The 27,230-nt window shown below is 42.4% G+C and overlaps 1 protein-coding gene across 1 annotated transcript; it reads left to right on the top strand.

The window, feature by feature from the left end:
* The first annotated feature begins 2,730 nt into the window (after positions 1–2,730).
* On the top strand, positions 2,731–27,230 carry srd5a2a (steroid-5-alpha-reductase, alpha polypeptide 2a). The gene is made up of 6 exons (XM_038714656.1): positions 2,731–2,805; positions 13,994–14,315; positions 17,151–17,314; positions 23,884–23,985; positions 25,988–26,138; positions 26,364–27,230. The coding sequence occupies exons 2-6, from the start codon at positions 14,035–14,037 to the stop codon at positions 26,428–26,430; spliced, it is 765 nt and encodes a 254-aa protein (XP_038570584.1). The 5' UTR covers positions 2,731–2,805; positions 13,994–14,034; the 3' UTR covers positions 26,431–27,230.

The raw sequence follows: 27,230 nt of genomic DNA, 5'->3' as shown, positions 1-27,230 counted from the left end.
AGGAGAGCCGCCGACAGGGGGCGCCACACCGGAACCTTCACAATAAGAGCCCGGCCAGTGTTTTATTTTGACGTTTTCGTTGTTTTTCTATGTTGTTTAATTTAAATGAAATGTTTTACAAAAATAAATAATAATAATTATTTATTTCCAAGTACAATAAGAAGAAAAGTATATTGTTAAAAAATACAGTAAAAGACCCTTCTGTCAGTTTTTTTGTTCATTGTTTATATTCTTTAAAAAAATCTCTGAACTTGTATAAAATCACATTAATTGTGGTAAAAATATTTAAACATATAATATTTTTCTTTGTATTCACAGAAAAGTTCAAATAAAATATGACAATGATAAATAATATGATGGAAATAAAGTATAATAAAATATCATAATTAAAACACAATCTTTTAAAAAGTAATAAAATTCATGTTTTCACTTGTTAAACCTCCAAAACCCACATACCCTGTATATATTTAGCTGGCTTCAATGCTTCCTGTGGTGGTACTGGTTCCCATTTGGCCCCCATGTTCCCACTTGTTTTTTCTGTGATGATGAAGCATCCATCCATCTATTCTTTCACTGTAAAATAACAACAAAACATTAGTCTGTTAATAATTCTCACGTTTTCAAAATGTTCCTCACTCTGAGATATAATCAGTTATTATGACAATACAAGTTACAAATCTCTAAACTACCTTATTTTTAATTTTTTGGTTTGATTTTAAGATTCCCTTCTTTTCTGAACTCTCTTTCTGTTACAAACAATAAAAACCTTTCTGTCCTCATTTAGTTTAAAAAGGCTATTATTTATTTTCAGCTCATCTTTCAAACATTTATTTTATTTATTTTCGGCCTCTCTGATCAGATCAATAAAAGTGACAGTTCACGTGTGATCTGAGAGGCTGATCCTGATTGGTTCAGGTACCACATGACCTCTGACAGTTTTAATAACATTTGGAAAATGGAACATTTTAATTTTTTTATTGACTTTATTGACAACGTCATCATATACATAGAACACAAAAGGACAAACAACATTTCATTGTCCAGGGGTACAAAAATCATTTAAAACTCATTAAGGCTTCCTGATGAGAAAGTCCAGGTTAAGGAAGCAACTTGATTCTGGAGTTCCAGCATCAAGTGTTGAATACAGTTAAACACGGTCCTTTGAGCTTGACCTGTTTTTGAATATTTTATGGAGTCCATATGTATCTAGTTCAGTCATAAAGACAAGGAAGAATAACAGATTTGTTATGAAACACTGAAGAAAACATCCTTAAAACTAAACGAAATATTTGGAAAGAGCCTGAATGAACTCCAACATGTCTGACCAGAATTTCTCAGCGTGACAACAGTTCAGAATAAATGGGACACATTTTCCTCTGCAGCTTCACAGAATGAACAGTTTCAATATTCAGTTTATAATATTTACCGGGTAGAACCGGGGAATCAATTTAAACGAAACTTTTCTCACTTTATAAAGCAAATGTTTGAAGGCTAAAGACGAACTTCATCCCACTCTGTTCCACTATTCTAATGAGAAACCACGTAAGGCACAGTCACAATGTCTCTCTGCAAGAAACCTCTACTTAGTTTATTATTTACCTGTCGCTTTTCATTTGCCTTGGTTCCACTGCGGGGATGTTTGAATTCCTTATAAAACTTAGCCGGCTTGTCCCTCACAGCTACTAATAGGTCTGCCTGTTTATTAGTTAAGTTTTACTAACTATTGATATCAGATACAGTTTCAGATTTTGTGTTAGAGCCGAAACCCTTTTCAGAAAAGATAAAGTTACAGACAGAAATCATTTGTTGTTGTCAGTGCTGTCAAATGTGGAAGGAAAGGTTCAGATCTCTGCAGCCCGTGTCCCGGTCTACAGTGAAGACCCTGTTATCTGGCTGTCAGCATGGTGGTCCAGCCTGCAGCCTGGTTTAGGCCTCCTCTGCCCCCCCTGCGGGATCTACATAGGGAAGAATGGCTTCCAAACTGTAAAACATTTAAAGCTTCAGGATGTGTTGAAGTACTGACTGCTCTGTCAACAGTAAACACAGCTCGTCATTCAAAAAGAAATGACAGCTTGAGTGAATTTACTTGATTGAAAGCAGCTTGTTCTGAACGTGCTGAGGATCAGATTCTATGAGCTCCGAGAAAATCGCTGTGTTCAATCGTCCCGGTGTTTTCCGCCGAGTTCTGCCTGCTGCTTTTAAACGCTGTAATATTCATCAATGGTGATAAATGATTCGAAGTATATATTTTATAAACCTCTTTAATAGTTTATAAAAACTTTAATAGTTTAAGACACTCAGTAGAAGCACCGTTCTTTGACATTCAGTAAATATATGTGGTGATAACGCCGTTTGATCCATGAGCACAGCAAAGTGTCTGAGAAGGACCCAAAGAGGTGGACGCGTCAGATGTTGGAGGCTACGTGCCGAGATTTGCATCCACCTCTTCTGTCAGCATTAATGAGCGTGTGCACCGCGAGGCGCGTGCGTTTCTCGGCAGGCAGACTTCGTTACACCGTCTCTCCCAAACTCTTCCAGTGTGTCGGCTGATTACGCACGTTTACATCAGCGAGGCTCTGCAGGTCAGCTGTTCATTAGTCACGAGTAGTTTACTAATAGGCTATCTATTATTTAGACACCCCCCCCCCCCCCCCCCCCCGCCTCCTCTAACTCCTCCTCCCCTCCTCTCTCTCCTCCTCTCTCTCCTCCTCCCCTCCTCTCTCTCCTCCCCTCCTTCCTCCCCTCCTCCCACTTCTCTCACTTCTCTCCAGCTCTCCGCGTCTCCGGCTGCTGTTTGAACCCCAGGTAGGCCTACTTACTGTCCTTTCTCTTATATAAACTCCTGATCGGAACCAGTCGACGTGTGCAGGCTCGGTTCTGTGTGCGAACAGCAGCAGATTATTTTCAGATGTGCGTTAGTACTTGAACCTTAAGCGCAAGGCTCAGTCCGAGTTAAACCAAACCGAACCAACGTGAGGAGGATGCGGGTCTGCGCTCACAAAGGCAGCTGATTATTGGTCCCACAGTCTGCAAAACAAAGCCTCCAGGTTTCTACCTGGATTATGATCATCCTGGAGCTCCGTCAGGTTCAGGTTGGTCTGAGGTTAAACCAGTTCATTATGCAGGAAGAAGAAACTCCAAGTTTTGCAGGCCTGCCGAGAACTGCCTGCTTTTAAACTTAATAATATTGAAAATACTTTAAGAGTCGTTAATAATTTATTACACTTAGTAGAAGTCGCATTCCTTGAGATTCAGCAGAAATCTGCGGTGAAAACCGCGTTTGATCAGTGTGGAGAGCAAAGTGTCTGAAACGGCAGTGAAGTTTGTTTTAAGTTGGATACTCGACAGACCTTCACCCAGGATCCGGTCACGGCTTCTTACTCAGTTCACCCAGTGTTGGCAGTATAAGTGCGCTTGGCTCACCTCCGATGGCTCGCTTTTAACCACCGGGGTCAGTTTAGGGACCGTCAATAAATTACTATTGGACCAGTTGGAGTCTTTTTATGTAGGTTGAGTTGATACCAAGGAGTAGTGAGTTGCAATAGTCCAGCCGTGAAGAGATGAAGGCGTGAATGAGTCTTTCAGCAGCAGGATGAGAAAGCCAAACAGACAGGATGGATGTCAAGTTGAAAGGGGGAGTCATGTGCCACCCAGTTAAAAGACAGAAGCAGCTGTGGTGTGATTGTTGTTAAGGTAAACTGAGGGGATTTTATTTTGATCATTTCATTTTGTCTTAAAAACAATTTCACATGGAAGCTATTGAAAAAAAGAAAGCCCCCAAATTAAACTAGTAAAAAAGCCCTTTTCCATTAAATCTTAGTAAATATTAATATAAATTCAAATATGCACTCAAATCTAAAATGAAGAGGTGTGTCTCATTTTCACAGTATAGATCTCCAGTTCAGCGTTGGTTTGGTGTCCTTGGATCACATGACATGGAAGCTACTGAAATAAATGATGATTTTCCCATAACACTGTTTTGACAATAGTAATTTATTGACGGTCCCTAAACTGACCCCGGTGGTTAAAAGCGAGCCATCGGAGGTGAGCCAAGCGCACTTATACTGCCAACACTGGGTGAACTGAGTAAGAAGCTGTGACCGGATCCTGGATGAAGGTCTGTCGAGTATCCAACTTAAAACTAACTGTCACTGCCGTTTGTCACCAAAGGTCCCTAACAGGTGGATGCTTATGGGGTTCCTAATGTACAATTTCAGATGAAATTCTATAACTGATACATTTTGATTATTTAGCTCACTTTTCTCACATTTAAGACAGAAATTCATGATAAACAAGATCTTATATGCAATTGTCAACAATATGTTTATAAAGTAAAATAAATAGTTAAATGTTAAATGTAAATGTTAAATGTAAATGATAAATCTATATCCAAATGATAAATGTTAAATCTAAATGTTAAAATCTATATCTAAATGTTAAATCTAAATGTTAAATGTTAAATCTAAATGTTAAATGTTAAATCTAAATTTTAAATGTTAAATCTAAATGTTAAATGTTAAATGTAAATGTTAAATCTAAAATGATAAATCTATATCCAAATGATAAATCTATATCCAAATGTTAAATGTTAAATCTAAATGTTAAATGTTAAATCTAAATGTTAAATGTTAAATGTAAATGTTAAATCTAAAATGATAAATCTATATCCAAATGTTAAATCTATATCCAAATGTTAAATGTTAAATCTAAATGTTAAATGTTAAATCTCAATGTTAAATGTAAATGTTAAATCTAAAATGATAAATCTATATCCAAATGATAAATCTATATCCAAATGTTAAATGTTAAATCTAAATGTTAAATGTTAAATCTAAATGTTAAATCTAAATGTTAAATCTAAATGTTAAATGTAAATGTTAAATGTAAATGTTAAATCTAAAATGATAAATCTATATCCAAATGTAAATGTTAAATCTAAAATGATAAATCTATATCCAAATGATAAATCTATATCCAAATGTAAATGTTAAATCTAAAATGATAAATCTATATCCAAATGATAAATCTAAAATGTTAAATCTATATCCAAATGATAAATCTAAATGATAAATGTTAAATCTAAATGATAAATGTTAAATCTAAATGTTAAATGTTAAATCTAAATGTAAATGTTTAGAAAATATGCAAATTGACCACGCCCCCTATTGGGTTCTTGCCCACACCACTGACCTTCGATCAGTCATGAGATCCACATGTGAAACAAAGAGTAAATCAGAAAGATTAAGATGGTGTTGGCTGTTGCAAGTAGATTCTTGGACATGGTGGACATACTGTGAGAAGAGATAGAGACTATGGAAAAGATTTGCACCAACTCAGACACCCGAGTCTGAGTTAACGTTATAAAATGGAGAATGCTGAATGGGAATACTGTGGGAGGACACTGTTAATTCACCGCACTGAGAAACAGTTTAATCCAGAAGATGGTGGTAATGCAACATTTCTGAATGCCAACCACCATAACCCCCCTCCCCCAAAGAAGAAGAAGAAAAAGAAGAAGATGATGGTGATACTAGGAAAATGTCTAACGTTACTCCAGTACTAGGAGAGATTGAGCGGGCGGTTGCGGCAGGTGTGCGGGCTGCCCTCCACGGTGTAGTTCCACCGGTAACATTACCAGCCACACCATTAACGGTAAGTTTGGGTTTCATTTTAATTTCTTAATGCATGCTGGAGGGAGTTACTTTTAGCTAACGTACCTAGCCAGGTAACGTGGGAGTCAAATGCAAGCTAACGTTGAGGTTTTTGTGATGCACTTTCTGTAGCTATGATTCAGAGGTAAGTTAACCTTCAAAGTTACCCATAAAGCTGGATAGCAACAAAACTATCAAGTGTATGAAGCCTAGTCTATACTATTGTATTCTATGCTGTGGTTAACATTCCTGGAGAGCTAACGTTAGCTCGTTCGCTTGCTCACTAACGTTACATTAAGTTGAGGGGGCTTTGCCGCCATATCTGACACTATATGGACTCATGTTTCAGGCGACCACACCGCAGGATAACCTCAACCCACAGGCCCACATACACATCACTGAGAACAGTAAGTGAAGTTGTGATGTGTAGGAAGTTAACATTTAGGTTGTCCCAAGTTAAGTTCAGAAACGTTAACTCAAAAAAAAAAAAGAAACATCCATCCAGTTTATCCATCTGAAGTCATTCAGAAGGTGTGTTTCAGGAGAAGAGTTGTTCTGCTGTTGCCTGTCTTCTAATACGGCAAAAGAAGTTATTCTGTATTTTATGTCCTGTCTGTTTCGCCTTCTATCTTTTAGGATGGGCATACCTTCATTTCAAAAGAGGACATTGAGGGTTTGCTGCTACTTGGGACAACACTTTCTGAAGTAGCTTCAGTCCTGCAGATGTCCAGACAAGCTCATGCAGGAATACAACATAAGAGACACAAAATGTTGTAACATTTCTGATGAGGTATTGGATGCAACCATAAAAGAAGGACATCCTTATATAGGAGACGTTATGCTTGATGGACATTTGCGTGCCAGAAACATTGTGGTACAGAGACGTCGTGTCAGAGACTCTGTAAGAAGGGTTGATGGTGCCGGTATTGAGTCCAGGAGGACAACAACAATACGACGACGAGTATACACTGTTCCTTTTCCAAACTATATATGGCATATAGATGGCAATCACAAACTTATTAGATGGAAATTAGTTGTACATTGTGCAATGGATGGTTACAGTAGAATGTTAATGTTTCTCCAGTGTTCCAACAACAGTCGGGCTGAAACAGCTATGGACCTCTTCAGCACAGCCAGCAGCAAACATGGCCGGCCTCTTCACATCAGAACTGATCATGCAGGGGAAAATACCCGGATTTGGGAAGACATGAGAGTGCACAGAGGTGGAAGTTCTGTGTTTACTACCAGCGCATTGAACGATTCAATCAAGACTTGAACAGAAACTGCAGTGATGTGTTTGCGCACATTTTCTATGAGCTAGAATCAATGGTGGCCTTGGATGTAGAAAATGAAACGTATTTATTTTGTCTTCATTATGTGTACATTCCAAGGATCAATAGCACACTGGATGAGATTCAAGCTGCATTTAACAATCATTCACTTTGCTCTGAAGGGAACAGAATCCCTGTTACTTAACCATCCAGACGCTGCAACTGAAGAAAGAACAGTGGATTCAGCATCAACACCTCATGCACACGACTCCTTTTGCCCACTTAATGAGCAGCACTTACAAGAACTTGTTGTTGCAGTTAACCCTTTTGAAAATGATGGTAACAAGGGAAAAACATTGTATCACAGAGTACAGGAATTTGTATTGCACAAAATTGTAGTTGTGTAACTGTAACTCTTGTGCCCATACTAAAGAATATTAATGTAACATGAACACATTAGTGGTGTGCATTAAGTAAATAATACAAACGTGCACAGGTTTAGTAAATACTAGCTTAGTAAATACCACCAATGTAAATGTACCAATGTGCACAGGTTTAGTAAATACTGAACAGTTTCAACATGAAATGTCTTAACAGAAAACTAAAAACTAAATTCACATCAAACCTACCCGTTGGTGGTTCAATGTGTAGTGTACTCAATGGCTAATGAATTTACTCACTACCATGTTTATTTGGATTTTTTTATGTACTGCTCTGCAATCAGGTTTCTTCTGTAGACTACACTGTGCTAAAGATGGCTCCATTCATGAGAGCCACCAGAAAATGGTAATAAAATTCATCATCTGTGAGGTTCTTACTGTTGACAAAGATCTGAAGCTCATTTGAGCATGTGTGAGCAATGGGAAGGTGTTTTGTGTCATCATGGGCAAAAGTCAGTTTTGGACTAGGAAGAAATCCAGTTGCTTCCTGTTGTAAAAGCTAGGATGTGTCCAGGAGTCAATGTCAGGATAAATGCCCTTTCTGCCTCAATCAGGTTCTTGGCATCCAGATGTTCCCCAAGGTCTTTCTCAACAAGGGTTAAAAAGGTACAAAACTATAGAAAAATAGACATTACACATTTATTTTCTAAACAGATTTATCTCTGCATATCTTGAAGTACATTTGTCACAGATCATAGATTGTGAAGTGGTAGTATTGTCCTTAGCAGGCAGGAAAATATAGAAATAAGACTGTTGTAACATCTGTGAGTGTAGTCAAGTTATTCTCTACATGACTAGTTCCCAAACCTGTCCTGGAAAAACCTACCTACTCCACATATTTGATCTATTCCACCACCAGCACAACTGATTCAGCCAAACCAGGGGATAATTTGAGATAGAAAGTGCACAGGGTCAGGCACCAGCAGGGAGTCCCAGAAATATTTACATCCTATTAGATCTGATCCCAATTTAACAAAGTGTCATCAGATCTGCTAAAGTGAGTAGCTTTCTAACTGACTGCTTTGTTTAGAAAGTGTTCTGTATGACTGGTAGGCCTATAGTCAGTCCCTTTCAGAAGCCAGAAAACCCCAAAACCTTCTTTCACACATCGTCCTAGTCCATTAATGTGTAGTATCAAGTTTTCATCAAGCAAATTTAGAGCATGTCAGCGAAAACATTTTTAGTTAACGCACCTGATTGCCGTGCACACAGTGGAGAAACTCTCTGATCTTAACCACCATTAACTCTTCTCTTGGTCTTCTGTTGCTTCCCAGAACAGAGTAGTTCGGTTTCAAGAGTGTAGCATTTCCTCCCGGTATCTAACACAGATTGACCTATAAACTTTAAATATATTATTGACATAAATAAAGCAACATTTGTTACATTTTAATATATTTCATCTCTTGGAACAGGGGAGAGCAATTTGGGGTTGAATGTCTTGCTTAAGGGCACGTCGGCTGGATTTTGAATCCCATCATTGAGGTAGCATCCCCCTGGTCACCAAGTCCCACCATATAGTATAACACACCAGAAAAAAACAAAAAAACATAACAAAATACATTAAAAAAAAATCCAAATTCATGTCTATGATGTGGTATTTTACAGTTGCCATTAACCATGTTACTATCTTGATTTTGGATATATCTGGAAAGACACTTTAGGCCTAAACTTTTTGAAAACACACTTGGGGGGAAAAACAAGATCTTGAAAGGTAGGTAGATCTTTTCAGGGAGTTACGCCACAGATACAATCTAATTTATTTAGATTTTAAAAAATTACACTATCCTGGAGTTTCTAGTGACTCCAAGTGATACAACGTTTGCTGACAAAAACATACAATAATACTTGAACAATTTTGAAGTTTTGTCTAGGTAAATATACTAAGAACAACATAGTTTATGGAATACTTGGGGATTGAGGGGTAAACCAAGAGGCAGGGTTTGGTATGCATTAAAGCAGTGGTTACCAACCAAAAGTACCCCAGGAGGTACTTCTGCAGTTGCCAGGGGGTTTGTGAAAGATTGACAGGTAGCCCAACTAATTAGAAAAAAATATAAATTAATAATTTATTAAAAATTTTATCCACAGTTTTAAGTCAGCTGTAACACCTAAATACCACTGTACCTGTTGCAATTATGTGTAATTAATCGATGAAGCTATATCTATAAGTTGTCAAGCAAATTAATCACCAATTAGTTTGATAATCAGTTTGCATAAAAAAGAAAAATCTAAATTTCAGCTTCTTAAAACAGGAATATTTTGTGTGTTTCTTTACTCCTCTATGACTCCCAAGTTTAGGCTGTGGACAAAACAAGACTAGAGCCCTACCAATATGGATTTTTGGGGTATTTTTGATATTAAAGTAAAAAAGAGATTTATAAACATATATTTTGAAACTAATTTGGACAAACTGCACTGTTCTGTATCTGTTATGTAAGAAGCACCTTTTTAAGCAATCTGTAATGCAGAGAATAAGCATGTATTTTACCTTACACATAATCTGCCATTACTAGGCTACTTTCAATGTAGCATACTAACATCTAGTTTATCCCTTTACCAGCACTCTTTAATTCTATCCAAAGCTTCAAGAAACCATTTCTCCACTACCATCTACAGTGTCTACCATCCAGTTTGTCAGCAGTGTAGCCTCCACCACTCAAGTAATGTAACACTAAACATACTGCGGTGACCCGGGAGGAAACAGGAGAGGGCAACGAGAAACGGGATGGTTAGCAAGCCTGGTCATGACGGTTTTCAGGAGAGGAGAAGTGATACATGATAAAAAAAACAGCCCTGTAGTCATGTATTTAACATGACAAATGATTAACCCACCAGGAACACTGTGTTCATTCTGCATGCTCCAGTAGACTCTGCTCAGCTGATTGTTTTATTTTGTTTTGCAGCAGTATTGCTAACAGTTAACAGAGGTGGTGATGGCGCAATGGATAAGATGTCTGCCTTTGGTGTGAGAGACCTGGGTTCAATCCCTTAACCCCTCGTTGCTCCAGAGGCGTGTGACCTCTGACATGTATAGCAATTGTAAGTCGCTTTGGATAAAAGCGTCAGCTAAATGAATAAATGTAATGTAAATGTAACAGGGGAGCTTCATAGCGCCCTCTGGTGGGCAAACTATGCAACACTCATGACATGAGTGAGGGACCCCTCTCTCTATTCCTTTTTTAATCAACATATATCAGATGTTATGAACACAGCTACCGATTTAAATGCAATAAGCTCATATTGGCTTATTGAATTTCACAGTTTTCAAGTAACATCACGTTTCAATGAAAACGCTGTTGGAGGGCAAAAAGACGTTATTTTCCACTGCCAGCCAACCAATATACAAGTGGTACACTGTTACTTTGAGTTTGTTACTTTTTGCGTTGCCAAAATGCTGGATGGTTGTTGTGTTTTCGGATTTACTAATCGAGGAGACGAGCCTGGGCTGTGTTAGGTGAGGGATACCCTAGAAGGTAAAACATTACCGCAGTGGAGCGGCAGCAGGGACCTGCCGGTTTTTAACAGTAGAAATGCGGCTGCGGATGCTGTAACGTGGATCAGATATGCCCAACACTTGCAGTTTGTGTTCATATGTGTCTTTTTCTTTGTTGGTCTGTTGATTTGCCCTCCAGGTCACCGCACATGTCAAGTGACTGAAAACTATGAATAGGACTGAACAGTCTTCAAGTATGATTAAAAAACATGCACATGCAATTCCCATCTGTTGAACTCTAAAATACAATTACAATTACATTTAAGTCTAAACCTACCCCATAGTGCTCAAACCCTCGACTAACTGATCATAGCAGCTCTGTCGTTGAATGAGGACATGGTAAAGTATTGCTTTACGCACATATTCATCTTTGTTGTCCATGCTGACAGGGTTTGGAAGACCTTCGATTTGGTATCGCCATGGGTCACAGCATTCCCTGCTTGCTCCAGCTCATCTGGCTGATGGGGGTTTCTCGTCAATTTCCCTGGAGGAAGTCACTGAGGTAGTCAAACAACTCCACAGTGGCAAAGCCCCAGGGATTGATGAGATCCGCCCAGAAATGCTAAAAGCTTTGGGTGTGGAGGGGCTGTCTTGGATGACACGTCTCTTTAACATTGCGTGGAAGTCGGGTACAGTGCCCAAGGAGTGGCAGACTGGGGTGGTGGTTCCCCTGTTAAAAAAGGGGGACCAGACAGTGTGTGCCAATTACAGGGGTATCACACTCAGCCTAAAGTCTACTCCAGGGTGCTGGAACGGAGGGTTCGGCCGATAGTCGAACCTCAGTTTGAAGAGGAACAATGTGGTTTTCGTCCCGGTCGTGGAACAACTGACCAGCTCTTTACTCTCACAAGGATCCTGGAGTGGGCTTGGGAGTATGCCCATCCAGTCTACATGTGCTTTGTAGATCTGGAGAAGACGTATGACCGGGTCCCTCGGGAGATACTGTGGGAGGTGCTGCGGGAGTATGGGGTGAGGGGGGCCCTTCTCAGGGCTATCCAATCCCTGTACATCCAAAGCGAGAGCTGTGTCGAGTACTCGGCAGTAAGTCGGACTCTTTCCAGGTGAGGGTTGGCCCTCGCCAGGGCTGAGCTTTGTCACCAATCCTGTTTGTGATATTCAAGGACAGGATATCGAGGCGTAGTCGTGGTGAGGAGGGGTTGCAGTTCGGGGGGCTTGGGATCTCGTCACTGCTTTTTGCAGATGATGTGGTCCTGATGGCATCGTCGGTCCGTGACCTTCAGCTCTCACAGGATCGGTTCGCAGTGTGAAGCAGTTGGGTTGAGGATTAGCGCCTCTAAATCTGTGCCATGGTTCTCAGCAGGAAACCAGTCGAGTGCCATCTCCAGGTAGGGAATGAGTCCTTACCCCAAGTGAAGGAGTTCAGGTATCTCGGGGTCTTGTTCACGAGTGAGGGGAGATTGGAGCAGGAGATTGGCTGGAGAATCGTAGTGGGGGCGGTTGTGACGAAAAGAGAGCTGAGCCATAAAGGCAAAGCTCTCGACCCATTTATTTAACTTTATAAACATATTGTTGACAATTGCATTTAAGATCTTGTTTATCATGAATTTCTGTCTTAAATGTGAGAAAAGTGAGCTAAATAATCAAAATGTATCAGCTATAGAATTTTATCTGAAATTTTACATTTGGCACTCCATAGATGCATAATTCGATAGAACAGATGATGAAGGCTACCTGCCGAGGTTTGCATTTCTCTGTGTTCTCAGCATAAATGAGCGTTACCACCTGCGTGGTGCATGAAATTCTCCAGGCATTCCAGGCGTGCAGAATTCGGCACAACACCGGCCCGTGGCGTAGGCTAGGCGATATAGGCGCTTAGGGTGTGAACTGTCAGGGGCGGCGCAAGAGAAAGTTTTCGACTCAGCGCAAATCAACTCTGCCCAACTGATGCCACATTTATTCATGTGCACCTTGCGCTGTGAATCCAGACAGTAGGGGAGCGCCGGGCGCAACCTAACACGGGTTAAGATGTAACACGGACATTTTACCAAGTGGCACGGGGTCGAGCAGATTGTGTTTCAGGTCAGTTTATCGAAGATCCAGCACGGTTTCTCGACAGATTGGACTTATTTTTGTCAAGACACACAGAGAAAAGTGTTTTTGCGGCATAAAAGTAAATTGCTGTATGATAGGCCTACTTATTCTTTGATTACTGTGCTGTGTGTGTGTGTAAGTCACTGAATCCAATGTATTACCTTAATAACTATTTTGTTGGCCTAAAACATACTACAGTTTTGAAACACTTGACCAACTACTAGCAACTGTTAATCAGGCTTAAAGACAAACTCACCAGAGCGTCAGTGTCAATGTTTATTTATATTTTGATGTGTGGATATAATCCATCTATCCATTGGTCCACGCATGATAGACCAGGAGTTAGATGGAAAGACGTCTCTCTTTCCTTATATGAGAGATATTATCATGGATGGAAAGAGATAATCTACAAATATCAATCCATCTATTTATCGACTCACGATGGATGGTTGGTTGAAGGTTAGATGGATGTGTGGATATCTGTCATATATATTTCCATAAACAGTTCACCTATCGATATAATTAAATTTAATCAGATATAATTTTATTAACTGGACAGACTTTTCTAGCAAGTGTTACAACATTCCTGGTTATTGGTGACTTTTTCAATCAATTCAATTTTATTTATATAGCGCCAAATCACAACAACAGTTATCTCACAGCGCTTTTCATAAAAGAGCAGGTCTAGACCGTACTCTGTGATGATATTTACAGAAGCCCAACAGTTCCCACCAAGAGCAGCACTAGGAGACAGAGGCAAGGAAAAACTTCCTTTTAAGAGGCAGAAACCTCGAGCAGAACCATGGCTCAGGGTGGGCGGCAGAGAGAGAGAGGGGGAGAGAGAGAGAGAGAGAGAGGGGGAGGGAGGCAGTGTACACAATATACTCACAGAGGCCTTATGAACTGATTTACAGCTGTCCGTCCTCTGCAGACCACCATGAACCTGCCGGAGCCTTGTACCTGGACAAGAAGCTTTGTTTTGTTTTTGACTCTTTGACCAATAACCAATAAGATTTCCGCCACAAAACTCCGAGATCTGCTTGTTTTAGATCTGAGATACTTACTCTGTGTGTTTTCTGTCTTCAGTCTCCGAGCAAAGCCGAGTGGCGCCTAGCAGCAGCGGCCTGATGGAGTGTTGGGACTCCGCTGTTTCTTCCCTGAGCTGGACTCTGATCATCGGGGGCTTGGTCTTCGTGCTGCACCAGAGGCGGAACCCAACGCCGTACGGCCGCTACACGCCGGCCAAGAATCGCTGCTGTCCGGCCAGAGTGGCCTGGTTCCTGCAGGAGGTCCCGGCCTTCCTGGTGCCGCTGCTACTGCTGCTCCTCACCGAGGCTCCGGGGAGCGGCGGCCACGGTACCGTGAGGACGCTGCTGCTCTGCTGCTTCATGCTGCACTACTTCCACAGGTCAGGGGCCCCACCAGGGCTTTATAGGCCACACAATGTAGAGTGAAAAGATAAGTTAGAGTTTAATTAAGCGGCAGAAATCCACACTGAAGCAAACTCAACTCAACTGAAAGACACAAAGCATGAAAAAGCCAGGTCCACACATCACACACTGAAGATTAGACTAATTAACCAGCTGACGTAGGCTGTAGACCTGTTCGCCGTACAAAGCGATGTGTGGGAGTATAAAGACACACGATAAAGTTCGTTACACATTTAGGGGACTTTCATTTTTCATTTGTCTGTTTCCGGTTTGTATGGCAAACGCCGAACTTCCTGTGAATGGTTTGAAAGTCCGAACCATCCAAAAAATGCTTTCACACCAGAAACAAACCAAACCGTGGTTCAGGAGCTTTCACACCTGCAATTATGGTTCGGACCAAACTGAAAAGTCCAGACCAAACGAGGCAGGTGTGAAAGCCCCTTTAATAACAAACTGGATAAAACCCTAAAATAACTCCAGCACAGAGAAAACAACACAAAAAGAAAGTGCCGAAAGTTTGGAAGGTTATTAAAAAATTCCAGCCGACAGCTGCAGCATCACGTCTGTGTCGCCTGAGCGCCGGAGGAACGGGATGTTTAACGAGCTTCATTACCTGCTGTAATCAGCTGCTCTGCTTGTTTTGGAGAGGAGGAGGCTTCAAACAACTCAGGACCCGGTATTTAGCCTAACTCCATCAGCTGTTCGCTGTAAACACACCGCTGCACGCCAGCTGCTGTTTCCCAGCAACACATTTAATGCCGACGTTCGATCTCAGGCGACGTCGGCGAGACTCTCTGACTGTTGGTTGGGATTTATTGGTTTGAAAACAACGGTGGAAAAGAGACGAGCAGTCATAGAAAAACAGCCGACACTCTCCAGTTAAGCCAGTAGCCTCTACTACGTACTACGCCCCTGAGCAGGGACTTTTTGGGGGGTAAAACCCTAGAACTAAAATTAGACTCTGGTCCCTCCAGTGGAAACGCAGTGGCTGTGTTGGAAACGGGCTAAACTGCCGTCTCAGCAGGTGTCTAACAGGACAGCGAGGCATCGAGTGCTCTTTTCAAACGGCTCGAACGAAGTTTGTTCAGTCTGATTTCTGAGGCGTCTGTTAGCCGTTTGGCTTTTCAATAGCTAGTTAGCTGATGCTAAGGCTAGCGTCTCTTCCGACAGCCAGAAGAGACGCAAGACGGCGTGCTGATGTCACATGTTGCCGTAAGCGCTGCCCTAGAAGGCTGTTCGAAACTAATGTAAACAGAGCTGCCTTCACTTGAACGTGGCGCCTTCTGAGGCAGCTGCCTTTCCTTCGAACACAGCCTGTGAGTTCCTCCAAAGGTTCCTAGTTCCTGGGTTTAGTTCCTTTGGTTGAAGTGCATCTCAGAAAAGTTGAAGATCCTGAAAAAGTAAACGAAAGAAAAACGTAATTTAAGTCAAAAAGTGAAACTTTCATTACACATAAAGTGAAATATTTCAGGCCTGTTTTGTTTTAACCTTGATGATAACAGCTGATGGAAATAATAATATCCATATCTCACTGAGTGTGAAACTGTGAAGTCGGAAGTCTTCCCCATGACCGAACCAGGCTGAGACATTAAAGGCTCTTCTCAGGTCCACATTTCTGTATTATACATTCTTAATTCTAATATTCTAATATTTTGACATACCACCTTTGGGGTCCTTCTTAATGAATCTTGGGTAGGACAGTGCTGTTGTTTTAACTGTACAGTGTACCAGAGTATCAAACTGACAGACAGTCGAATACAACACAAAACTTTTGTGCTATTCTGCTCTCTAACACTGAGTTGTTAGAGTTGTTTAGCAGCATGTTTTCAACTTTTGCACAGAGATAATCATCAGATCAGCTCCAGCAGCTCACAGGAATGTAACCATGGACCAAAAACCAGGTTCAGGAAGATTAAATCTGCTGTCTGAGGAAACAGAAGCAGTTTACCAGGCGTGGAATGTAACTAAGTGATCTTATTACTGTCATGAAGTACGCATTTGTTTTCACCTTCAGCTAATCATTCTCTGTTAATAAAAGGTCGGCGTGTACAGAAAACTTTAAGAGCAAACTCCCCTAATCCTCCTACCCAGTGGTCCCAAGAAATTCATTACATCAGCCTCTGGCTCTATCATTCTTGGTTAAACAGGTGAAATACAATAAATGGAGGTGAAATACAATTGATGTACAGCTGAGAAATTGGAAGATAGTGGAGGCCCCCCTTTGGAGCCACAAACAACAGGTCCCTAGCACCCTGAAGGCAAGTCTGACTGGAAAGAAGTTATATTAATCAAAAAATAGGTGTTAAAACAACGTGAAGCACAAAGAGACAGGTTGGCTGAGATATCAATGAGCCCATAAAACACACACTAGCTGACATGCAGTAAATATAATGATATCAACGAATCACAGCACAGCTGAACTGCCGGTCCAGCCAAACCATCTGCCTCGCAACATCAGTTCTGTAAGCTTATTTAGGTCCTATGAAATAAATAAACAAAAACTAAGGACATTTACGGTTTCATTTGAGTTAGTTTTGCAAACCTACAACACAGTTTTAGTCATCGTTTTTTTGTAAAGCCTCGTTTTTATTTTTATTTCAGTTAACGACAATGTTTTTCACATCTAGTTTTCGTTATTTCATTAACGAGAATATCCTTGCCTGGTACACACATAGAGAGTTTAATGGTTACAGGACACCAAGTATTTTGAAAGTGGTGACCAACGGTTAACGGCAGCCATGTTGAAAAAAAGAACCACATAAACATGAAATGTGTAAAAAACCAAAAAGATTTGACCTGAGTCTGTTTTTTAGGAGTTTTATCTACAGCTTCTTGACGAGAGGACGACCCGTCCCACTGTCCATCGTCCTATACGCCGCCATCTTCTGCTCGCTCAACGGCTTCCTGCAGGGACACCACCTGCTGCACTGTGCCCAGTTTGAAGACACCTGGCTGATGTACGCTCGCCTGGTTACAGGTGGGTCATAGCAACATCCACCAGGAAGCATCACGTTCACAACATATTAATGTTCTCTTAATGTTTGTCAGCATAGAGACTCTGGCAGGAACCAGACTACTGGTTTATGTTAACTGTGTCTTTAGATAATGTTTTGGAGGTCTTTGGGGCCAAGTACAATAACTTTGTCTGAGTTTATAACACTCATCTCAGTGCGTGAAATACCGATGCTTTGAGACAGCGTGACAAAGCATAGTTATTTGACGCCGAAGGTACCCTTCAGCGTCCGTATGAAATGCTGCAGTTTGCTAGTGCGTTGCAACACAGAGGAGGCTAACCCTACCTGCTAGCACATAGGTGGTGAGGCTGATGTGCACAGCTGTATGTTTAGCCGGTCAACATGCATATATTTACTGACTTAGGTTTATGACTTATGTGATGGTTAAGGTTGGGGTAAGTTGCTTCAGGGGTCTGTCAACGTCTGAAACACAAACTTTCAAATAACTACGTTTGTTATCCTTTCTCACATATATATATATATATATCTGTATATGACACCCTGAGATGAGAAAAGGCTCGAGTTTAACATCAGAAAAATTACATCTCATCCAAGTTTTTACATCCTGAAGGCAGCTTGAAGTTTAGCTGAGTGACTTGCCTCCTCTGGCTTGAGCGATGGGTATAATTGAGTATCATCTGCAAACAGTTTGAATAAAGAAGTTTTTCCTGATAATATTGCTTAAAGGAAGCATTTACAGCTATGAGCCATAACATTATGACCACTGAAGTGAAAAACACTGATTCGCTGGTTACCATGGTACCTGTCAGTGGGTGGGATCTATCAGGCAGCAGGTGAACATTGTGTCCTCAAAGTTGATGTGTTAGAAGCAGGAAAAAATGAGCAAGCATAAGGATTTGAGAGACAAACTGTGATGGCTTGACAACTGGGTCAGATCACCTCCAAAGCAGTCTGCAGAGGTCAGTACCTATCAGAGGTGGACCAAGGAAGGAAAATAGGTTAACTGGTCAGAGGGTCATGGACAGCCAAGACTCACTGATGCACGTAGGGAGCGAAGGCTGACCTGTGAAAAAGTGATGCTGGTGTCAGGCACACAGGGCTCACACAGTGGAGTCCAGGCCTGCATGAGGGCTGTTTTGGCAGCAAAAGAGAGACCAGCAGGTGGTCAAGATGTAATAGCTGATCAGGGTTTATGGGGAATAGGATTGTTTCAGCCTGGAGCAAAGTGGAGGACAGACTGACTGACGTTAACAGACATAAAGTGAAACATTAAACATTTATTCAGAGTAACTTTTGTCTTTTTACAGTTGGAACATGTTAGTGATGTTTCTGACTTGAACAATTAGGCAAGCTTTTTCAGGAGTAATCTTGTCAGCAGGACAAACTTATAGCCCGACAGCCATCAATAAATCAAACGCTCTGACACACAAATTAAAATAATCCAGCATCTGTGGCTGCCACAGGGTTTAATAAGCATGGCTAATCATTACATCTTGTCCTGCCTACCTGCCTATCTACCTAAGTGTTTTGGGGGCGTGGCTTTGGAGGGACGCATAAAGGTAGGGTATATTTTATTTTATTTAGAATCTAGCCGTCTCTCGCTGGTTTGATTTGGATCTAAAGTCCACGTCAGACTGTCAGCAGAAAGGTTATTCTAGAGAATATTACGCACACTCTGCATTCCACCCTCCTGCAGGCCTGCTGCAGAGAGCAGGGTGTAGACCTCTTTGACCGTCTTGTTGTAGCAGAAAGAGGTTTAACTGGATCCAGGAGACGAGGATGGGCCAAGCCTGCAGCAGAGCCAGGACCACATCGTAGAGTTGACGAACCGTTGTTTGGATCCTTTCAACAACTGCAGGAGCCAGCTCTGAAGGTTCATACTACCCCAAAGGACCGGGATGTTGACGTATCGATTCACAACAAGATCTTCACAAATCAAGTTTTTCTAGTTTTATATATTTATTTATTTAAATGTTTTTTTTCTCTGGTCTTTTTCCACGATCCACAGTCAGCTGAAACGCTTCCTTTGTGCATTATGGGAGATTAGTGTCTATCAACAGCACATTCAGAACAGAGTATGCAGTCTGGAATTGTGACAAAGCGAGTGTGTCCAGACTGGAGACTTGCGGGAAATGACTCTGTGTTTGCTGTCCTCACAGAGTGAATGGGAGTTTAGTTTTTCAGCAGCCTGTGTTTGTGCATGACAACATTATTAAAATACCTGGAGACAAGGCCGTAACATGAGTAGTACATAGTTGATAAGACTAAAATGTCTTCAGCTGAATGTGAGAAGCCTGATTACTGATGGATAAGATTTCAACCAGTTACAGTTTACAGGAGACACGTTGTGTGTGTTCAAGAGTCCCGGTGGTTTTATTGTGTTTTGTATGGTGATGTGGCAGTGAGGCACAGCAGAAGGGCAAAACATCGGCTGCGTTAGAATCCATTGATGGGAGGATAATTGTAAGGATGAAGTGAGAAATGTGGCGTTTGAAATAGTCAGTATATGATACAGAACAGGCAAGCCCAGGCAGGAGGACAGTAGGAAACACTGTAGAACGTACTGTGATACAATCAGAAACACAACTCAGGTGGGGGAGTTACCTGGCTGAAATGAGACTGCAGTAATAAGTAAGGTTGATGGCAAACACTGTTGTTACAGCAGAGAGTCCACGTCTCCACCATATGGCTGATTTTGTTCTGAAAAAGAAATAAATTGTAACTAACAAGTAAAAACGTTTTCAAAAAGGTTTATTTGCACATTAGAGAAAACAATGCAATTTAACTATAGAAGAAACAAATGTGCCTTTGTCCAAAAAAAGTGCAGTATCTCACAAAAGTGAGTCCACCCCTCACATGTTTGTAAATATTTGATTCTATCTTTTCATGTTTCAACACTGAAGACATGACCCTTTGCTCCAGTAGAAAGTAGTGAGTGTGCAGCTTGTAGAACAGTGTAAATCTGCTGTCCCCTCAAAATAACACATCACACATCAGTGAAAATGTCCAAATTGGGCCCATTTCCCTCCCCGATGTCATGTGACTCGTTAGTGTTACAGGGTTTCAGGTGTGAATGGGCTACTTCATTATTGACCCGGTGTTGCAGGTGAGGATGTGATGAATGACTGTTACTTGTGTGTAACAGTATTTTCGTATTGTCGACTCTGTAGCAGCCTACGCTACGTTCTTTTGATGCACCGTTATGCAATAATTTTACCGAACTGCTGTAATTTGTAGTGAACTACTGTGAACACATAACCACCCCCCCCCACCCCTTGACCTAAAATCCAAAATTTTGAAAAGCATTAAAACATTTTTTTCATCCTTATGTCCCCACAACTTTTTAACCAACCTGTTCTCATCTCGGGTGTCTTATGTACTATTTTAGGCAAAATGTCGATTTGGCACGTGATGATACGCTGCAGTTTGCTATTGTTGCAACACAAAGGAGGCTAACCCTACAGCTGTGCGCAGGTCAGGTCAGTGCACAGGTCAGGAAAAACGCTTTTTAAACCTTATTTTGGAGCAAAGTCGTCAAACTTTTTCAGCGATTGTTGCACACACGTCTGTGACGGTTAAGGTGAGGGTAAGTTGCCTCGGGGGACTGTCAACGCCTTAAACACAAACTTTGCTAGCTAACTAGTGCTACTAACGTTTGTCAAGCGTGCATATATGACACCTGAGATGTGAAGAGGCTGATTTAACACAAAGTGACGCCCTTATAACCGGTGACTTTGAACATCTCTGCCAGCAGAGTGTTGCTGAGACGAAAACAAAGTTCATTTTCTCTCGATTTGTCTGAAAATGCCTTTTCAGTGTCAGAATGTTGGGATGATGTGCGGCTTGTGAAAAACTGGTCCTTTTAATTCTCAGAATTATTTGAATGTTTGTTAGAAACATTAAGCTTTGGACTGTTGGTCAGACAAAACAAAGCTTTATGAAGGTTCAGAATGTTTCTTAAGTAGCATTTTCAATGCAGTGTTTAACTTGTATTTTTACAGCGTGGTATTTGAACTTTTATTTAAGAACAGCATCTGAATACTTTGTCCACTGACACTGAAACACACTGTCTGCTGGTTTTATGCTCTGAAAATAAAATAATCCAGCAAACAGCAGGAGAAGCGAACAACTGGACTGACAGGAAGAACAGGAAAGAAATAATGGGACAGGAAGGGGGGGGGGGGGGGGGGGTGGCCCTGAGGTAAATCACGCTGCCACCTGCTGTTGGAGAAGGGCCACAGCAAGTGCATTGCCTTACTGTAAACTTCTATCAAGCTTCTCAGAATTACTCATAAGAAGCCAAGAATTGACCAAGTGACTGCGTAAAAGAAATCTTGGCTCAAAGCTGCGTTTAAAGGTTAGTTATCATCTCAGTCCTAATTTAACTGAAGTCTACACAGTAAAATCAACATACCCACAATCACAGAGTGTCTATATGGGTCCACGGTGTTGGTACCTGAACTAATTTCATGTATTTTTTGGAATTAAAACTCTTTTTGGAATTAAAATTCTTAAACCTCTTCGCCCTCCTGGCAGCTCTTCCAGCTTGTGCGGTTCAGAACGCAGCAGCGCGTCTGGTTTTTGATCAGCCCAAAAGGACTCATGGTGGCGTCCCTCTCTTGAAAACTCATCTCCTCCGAGAACACTTCCTCTTATAACACCTCTAACTCCTAACCTCTAACATGCACTTCCTGTGCTCTTCTTCTTCTATCCCCTACAATGATCTTGTATTGATTGCACTTTTTTGTTAACTCTTGCTTCCTTCCCTCGGTATCTACCCCATTGATGGGGGGGAACTTTGAGCTCTTACTAGTATGTGTTGTCAGTTGTAGATCTGTAGTTGATGCTCTGTTGATGCTTGTATGTTGTTCCTCAAATGGTTGAAAAGGAAACCCAGTACAGCGCAGGCTTCAGTAAACTAAAATCTTTCAAAGCTTACAATATTCTTGCTCATTTAATACTGTGTGCAGTCTGTGGATGATGATAAATCAAATTCATTGCACCAGTTCACGGGGCTCCATAACATGTAGTGAGAGGCCACTATTCTACTGCAGCCCATCAGGACGGCTCAATCACAGACCCACACAGTGTTGAACAATGTTTTTTTTGTAGCAAATATCTCCTTTCCTCCTGCTCAAGTTGACTGTGAAATGTAATTTGTATTCAACAAAGCAGAAGTCACACACTGTTGGAGAATTGGGCATTTTTGGGTCTCTGTAAATATTATTAAACAGAGTAGGCTACTATCTACAGCTGCTCTGTAGAACAAGTGCCATGAAATAACCTTTTGTGATGAATCGGCGCGATATAGATAAAAGTGAATACATGAGAAACAACACACCTGGATTTTAACATTTACCTGAGCAGGTAAAACTCCTGTGGAAACAAGTATCGTGCTGATTGTAGAAAGACTGACAGAATACTTGAAATGAAATAATAACCTCTATATATTGATGTCAGAATGTGTTTCCTCAGTTTCGCTGCTCGTGCCTGAGCCCCAGTGTCGGCTGACAGTTACATATGAAAAGATACGCTGGTAAAGAAAGTACAGGGAGGGCTGTCGGCCGGCTAATTACAAACTCTGAAGGTAGGAAAGTTCAGTGTATTACAGCAGCTAGATAACTACTGACATTAACTTACAGCGTCTCCATTAGCGTGTGATGCTCTGACTGGAGCAGCTGATGCGGGCAGACAGGACGCCAAGGTTAGGAAATGGTACGGTCCATTTTAGGGGTGTCAGAAATCCTACTTCAAGATTCTTGAATATAAGGCATGAGTACGGGAAATATATTGTAATATTTACAATTACAGGTAAGAAAGACCCCTCTGAACTGTTGGTTTTGCCTCTTTTGGGGGGTCCAAGCCTTAATTAGGGGGTCAAACTGGATCCTGACTCACACCAGATCCTGATCCACACCAGATCCTGATCCACACCAGATCCTGATCCACACCAGATCCTGATTCACACCAGATTCCCCCCAATCCCCCCCGTAATTCAAACCCTGGTTATTGGTTGCATTTGAAGCAACAGACCATCTGGTTCATGTTTACACCGACACGCGTGCGCCCAGAGTACGTGGACGGCCACTAGATGTGCGTTTTAATGTGGACAGAGATCAGCTAAAACGCTGCTGTGGATCGTATTCGTTTTAAAATAGTGTGGATGGGGCCTCAGAGGATCGAGTGTTAGCCCCGCAACATTTTAAAAGGTGTATATAGCTCTTCCATATTCTTAAAAAAGGCTTGGAAATTAAAGACGGTAATTATTTGTGTCCCGCGACCCTGGATAAGCGGATGAAGATGGATCGAATTATTTGTGTTTTAAAACATTTGTTTTAACATTTCCACCTGGGCACCGGGGGCCAGGGACAACTTATTTATTTATACATTTATACTTACAGGTTTGATTTAGTGAGAGTCAAATATAATGGATCTGACTCCAGAGTAGAATTAACTCATTTAACTCTTCTTAATTTGCTGATTAACGACTCTTTGCTGCAAACAGGGTTTTGGATTAAGGCAGGGATATGCATCAGATCATGTCCAACCACTTCCTGTTTGTATGACGCAGGCATTGTTGTGTTCGTGGTCGGACTCATCATCAACATCCACAGCGACGCCGTCCTGCGCAGCCTGAGAAAACCCGGAGAGACCGTCTACAGGATCCCCCACGGTAGGTCCTGACCCACACAAGATCCCAGATCCTGACTCACGCCAGATCCTGATTCACACCAAATCCTGACTCACACCGGATCACGACTCACGCCAGATCCTGATCCACACCATATCCCAGATCCTGACTCACGCCAGATCCTGACTCATGCCAGATCCTGACTCACGCCAGATCCCGATTCACACCAAATCCCAGATCCTGACTCACGCCAGATCCTGACTCATGCCAGATCCTGACTCACACCAGATCCTGACTCACACCGGATCATGACTCACGCCAGATCATGATCCACACCATATCCCAGATCCTGATCCACACCATATCCCAGATCCTGACTCACGCCAGATCCTGACTCACGCCAGATCCTGACTCACGCCAGATCCTGATCCACACCAGATCACGACACACACCAGATCTTGACTCACGCCAGATCCTGATCCACACCATATCACGACACACACCGGATCACGACTCACGCCAGATCCTGACTCATGCCAGATCCTGACTCACGCCAGATCCTGACTCACGCCAGATCCTGACTCACGCCAGATCACGACACACGCCAGATCCTGATCCACACCATATCATGATTCACACCAGATTCTGATTCAAACCAGATCCTGATCCACACCATATCATGATTCACACCAGATTCTGATTCAAACCAGATCCTGATCCACACCAGATCACGACACACACCAGATCTTGACTCACGCCAGATCCTGATCCACACCAGATCACAACACACACCAGATCCTGACTCATGCCAGATCCTGACTCATGCCAGATCTTGACTCACGCCAGATCCTGATTCACACCAGATCCTGACTCACACCAGATCCTGACTCACACCGGATCACGACTCACGCCAGATCCTGATCCACACCATATCCCAGATCCTGACTCACGCCAGATCCTGATCCACACCAGATCACGACACACACCAGATCTTGACTCACGCCAGATCCTGATCCACACCATATCACAACACACACCAGATCCTGACTCACGCCAGATCCTGACTCATGCCAGATCCTGATCCACACCATATCATGATTCACACCAGATTCTGATTCAAACCAGATCCTGATCCACACCATATCATGATTCACACCAGATTCTGATTCAAACCAGATCCTGATCCACACCAGATCACGACACACACCAGATCTTGACTCACGCCAGATCCTGATCCACAACATATCATGATTCACACCAGATTCTGACTCACACCAGATCTTGACTCACGCCAGATCCTGATCCACACCATATCATGATTCACACCAGATTCTGATTCAAACCAGATCCTGATCCACACCATATCATGATTCACACCAGATTCTGATTCAAACCAGATTCTGATCCACACCAGATCACGACACACACCAGATCTTGACTCACGCCAGATCCTGATCCACACCAGATCACAACACACACCAGATCCTGACTCATGTCAGATCCTGACTCATGCCAGATCTTGACTCACGCCAGATCCTGATTCACGCCAGATCCTGACTCACACCAGATCCTGACTCACTCTAGATCACGACACACACCAGATCCTGACTCATGCCAGATCCTGACTCATGCCAGATCTTGACTCACGCCAGATCCTGATTCACACCAGATCCTGACTCACACCAGATCCTGACTCACTCCAGATCACGACACACACCAGATCCTGACTCATGCCAGATCTTGACTCACGCCAGATCCTGATTCACACCAGATCCTGACTCACACCAGATCCTGACTCACGCCAGATCCCGATTCACACCAAATCCCAGATCCTGACTCACGCCAGATCCTGACTCATGCCAGATCCTGACTCACACCGGATCATGACTCACGCCAGATCCTGATCCACACCAGATCCTGACTCACTCCAGATCCAGGGATGAATTGATTGTAACATGCTACTGAGTACCACGTAATACTCTTTCTACAGTATCTGTGACTCCATTTCACTTTTAATACTTAGTCGACTTTATATTTCTTTCAGGGGGAATGTTTGAGTTTGTGTCTGGCGCTAACTTCTTCGGGGAGATAGTGGAGTGGTGTGGTTTTGCCATAGCCACCTGGTCTTTACCCACCTTCGCCTTCGCTCTTTTCACCGTCTGCTCCATCGGGCCCAGAGCCTGCCAGCACCACAGGTAGCTTTACAATCTGATTCGTTACCAGTGCAGGTAGCTTTCTAATTTTACTCAGGGGGTGGTGATGGTGCAGTGGATAAGACACATATCTTTGGTGTGCGAGACCTGGGTTCAAATCCACTGTGAGACACCAATGTGTCCCTGAACAAGACACTTAGCCCCCACTTTAAAGCCCCACCCCTAATTTTTGGTGGACTTAAGTATCTTCATCTGTGTTTCTTACAGAGACTACCAGCAGAGGTTTGAGGACTACCCTCGCTCCAGGAAAGCTGTCATTCCTTTCATACTGTGAGGAGGGAGGAGGAACTAATCAAATCCAGCTCCAGACTTGTGAACACGGCAGCTCAAATATACTGATGAGACCAGAGGATGTTTTCTTTTTAGTTGAGTGTTTCTTTTATCAGCCATAACAATGATCCAGACCAGATCCTGACTCACACCAGATCCTGACTCACTCCAGATCACGACACACACCAGATCCTGACTCACACCAGATCCTGACTCACTCCAGATCACGACACACACCAGATCTTGACTCACGCCAGATCCTGATTCACACCAGATCCTGACTCACGCCAGATCCTGACTCACGCCAGATCCTGACTCACGCCAGATCCTGACTCACGCCAGATCACGACTCCCGCCAGATCCTGATTCACACCAGATCCTGACTCACGCCAGATCTTGACTCACACCGGATCCTGATTCACACCTGATCCTGACTCACGCCAGATCACGACACACACCAGATCCTGACTCATGCCAGATCTTGACTCACGCCAGATCCTGATTCACACCAGATCCTGATTCACACCAGATCCTGACCCACACCAGATCACAACTCCCGCCAGATCCTGACTCACACCAGATCCTGATCCACACCAGATCACGACACACACCAGATCCTGACCCACGTCAGATCCTGACTCACACCAGATCCTGACTCACGCCAGATCACGACTCCCGCCAGATCCTGACTCACACCAGATCCTGATCCACACCAGATCACGACACACACCAGATCCTGACCCACGCCAGATCCTGACTCACACCAGATCCTGACTCACACCAGATCACGACTCCCGCCAGATC

The sequence above is a fragment of the Micropterus salmoides genome, unplaced genomic scaffold (genome assembly GCF_014851395.1).
Source record: "Micropterus salmoides isolate LMB-PRFRI ecotype aquatic unplaced genomic scaffold, ASM1485139v1 Ms_hic_scaffold_12, whole genome shotgun sequence".
Lineage (NCBI taxonomy): Eukaryota > Metazoa > Chordata > Actinopteri > Centrarchiformes > Centrarchidae > Micropterus > Micropterus salmoides.
The sequence above is the reverse complement of the archived record's forward strand: the minus strand, read 5'-3'. Positions and strand labels throughout refer to the sequence as shown.

What these genes read in the sequence shown, in the direction of transcription:
- srd5a2a (XM_038714656.1), top strand. Translation starts at nt 14,035, where the DNA reads ATGGAGTGTTGGGACTCCGCTGTTTCTTCCCTGAGCTGGACTCTGATC. An exon ending in ATGCTGCACTACTTCCACAG is followed by an intron (nt 14,316 to 17,150) that starts GTCAGGGGCCCC and finishes TCTGTTTTTTAG; the next exon opens with GAGTTTTATCTACAGCTTCT. An exon ending in CGTCTACAGGATCCCCCACG is followed by an intron (nt 23,986 to 25,987) that starts GTAGGTCCTGAC and finishes TATTTCTTTCAG; the next exon opens with GGGGAATGTTTGAGTTTGTG.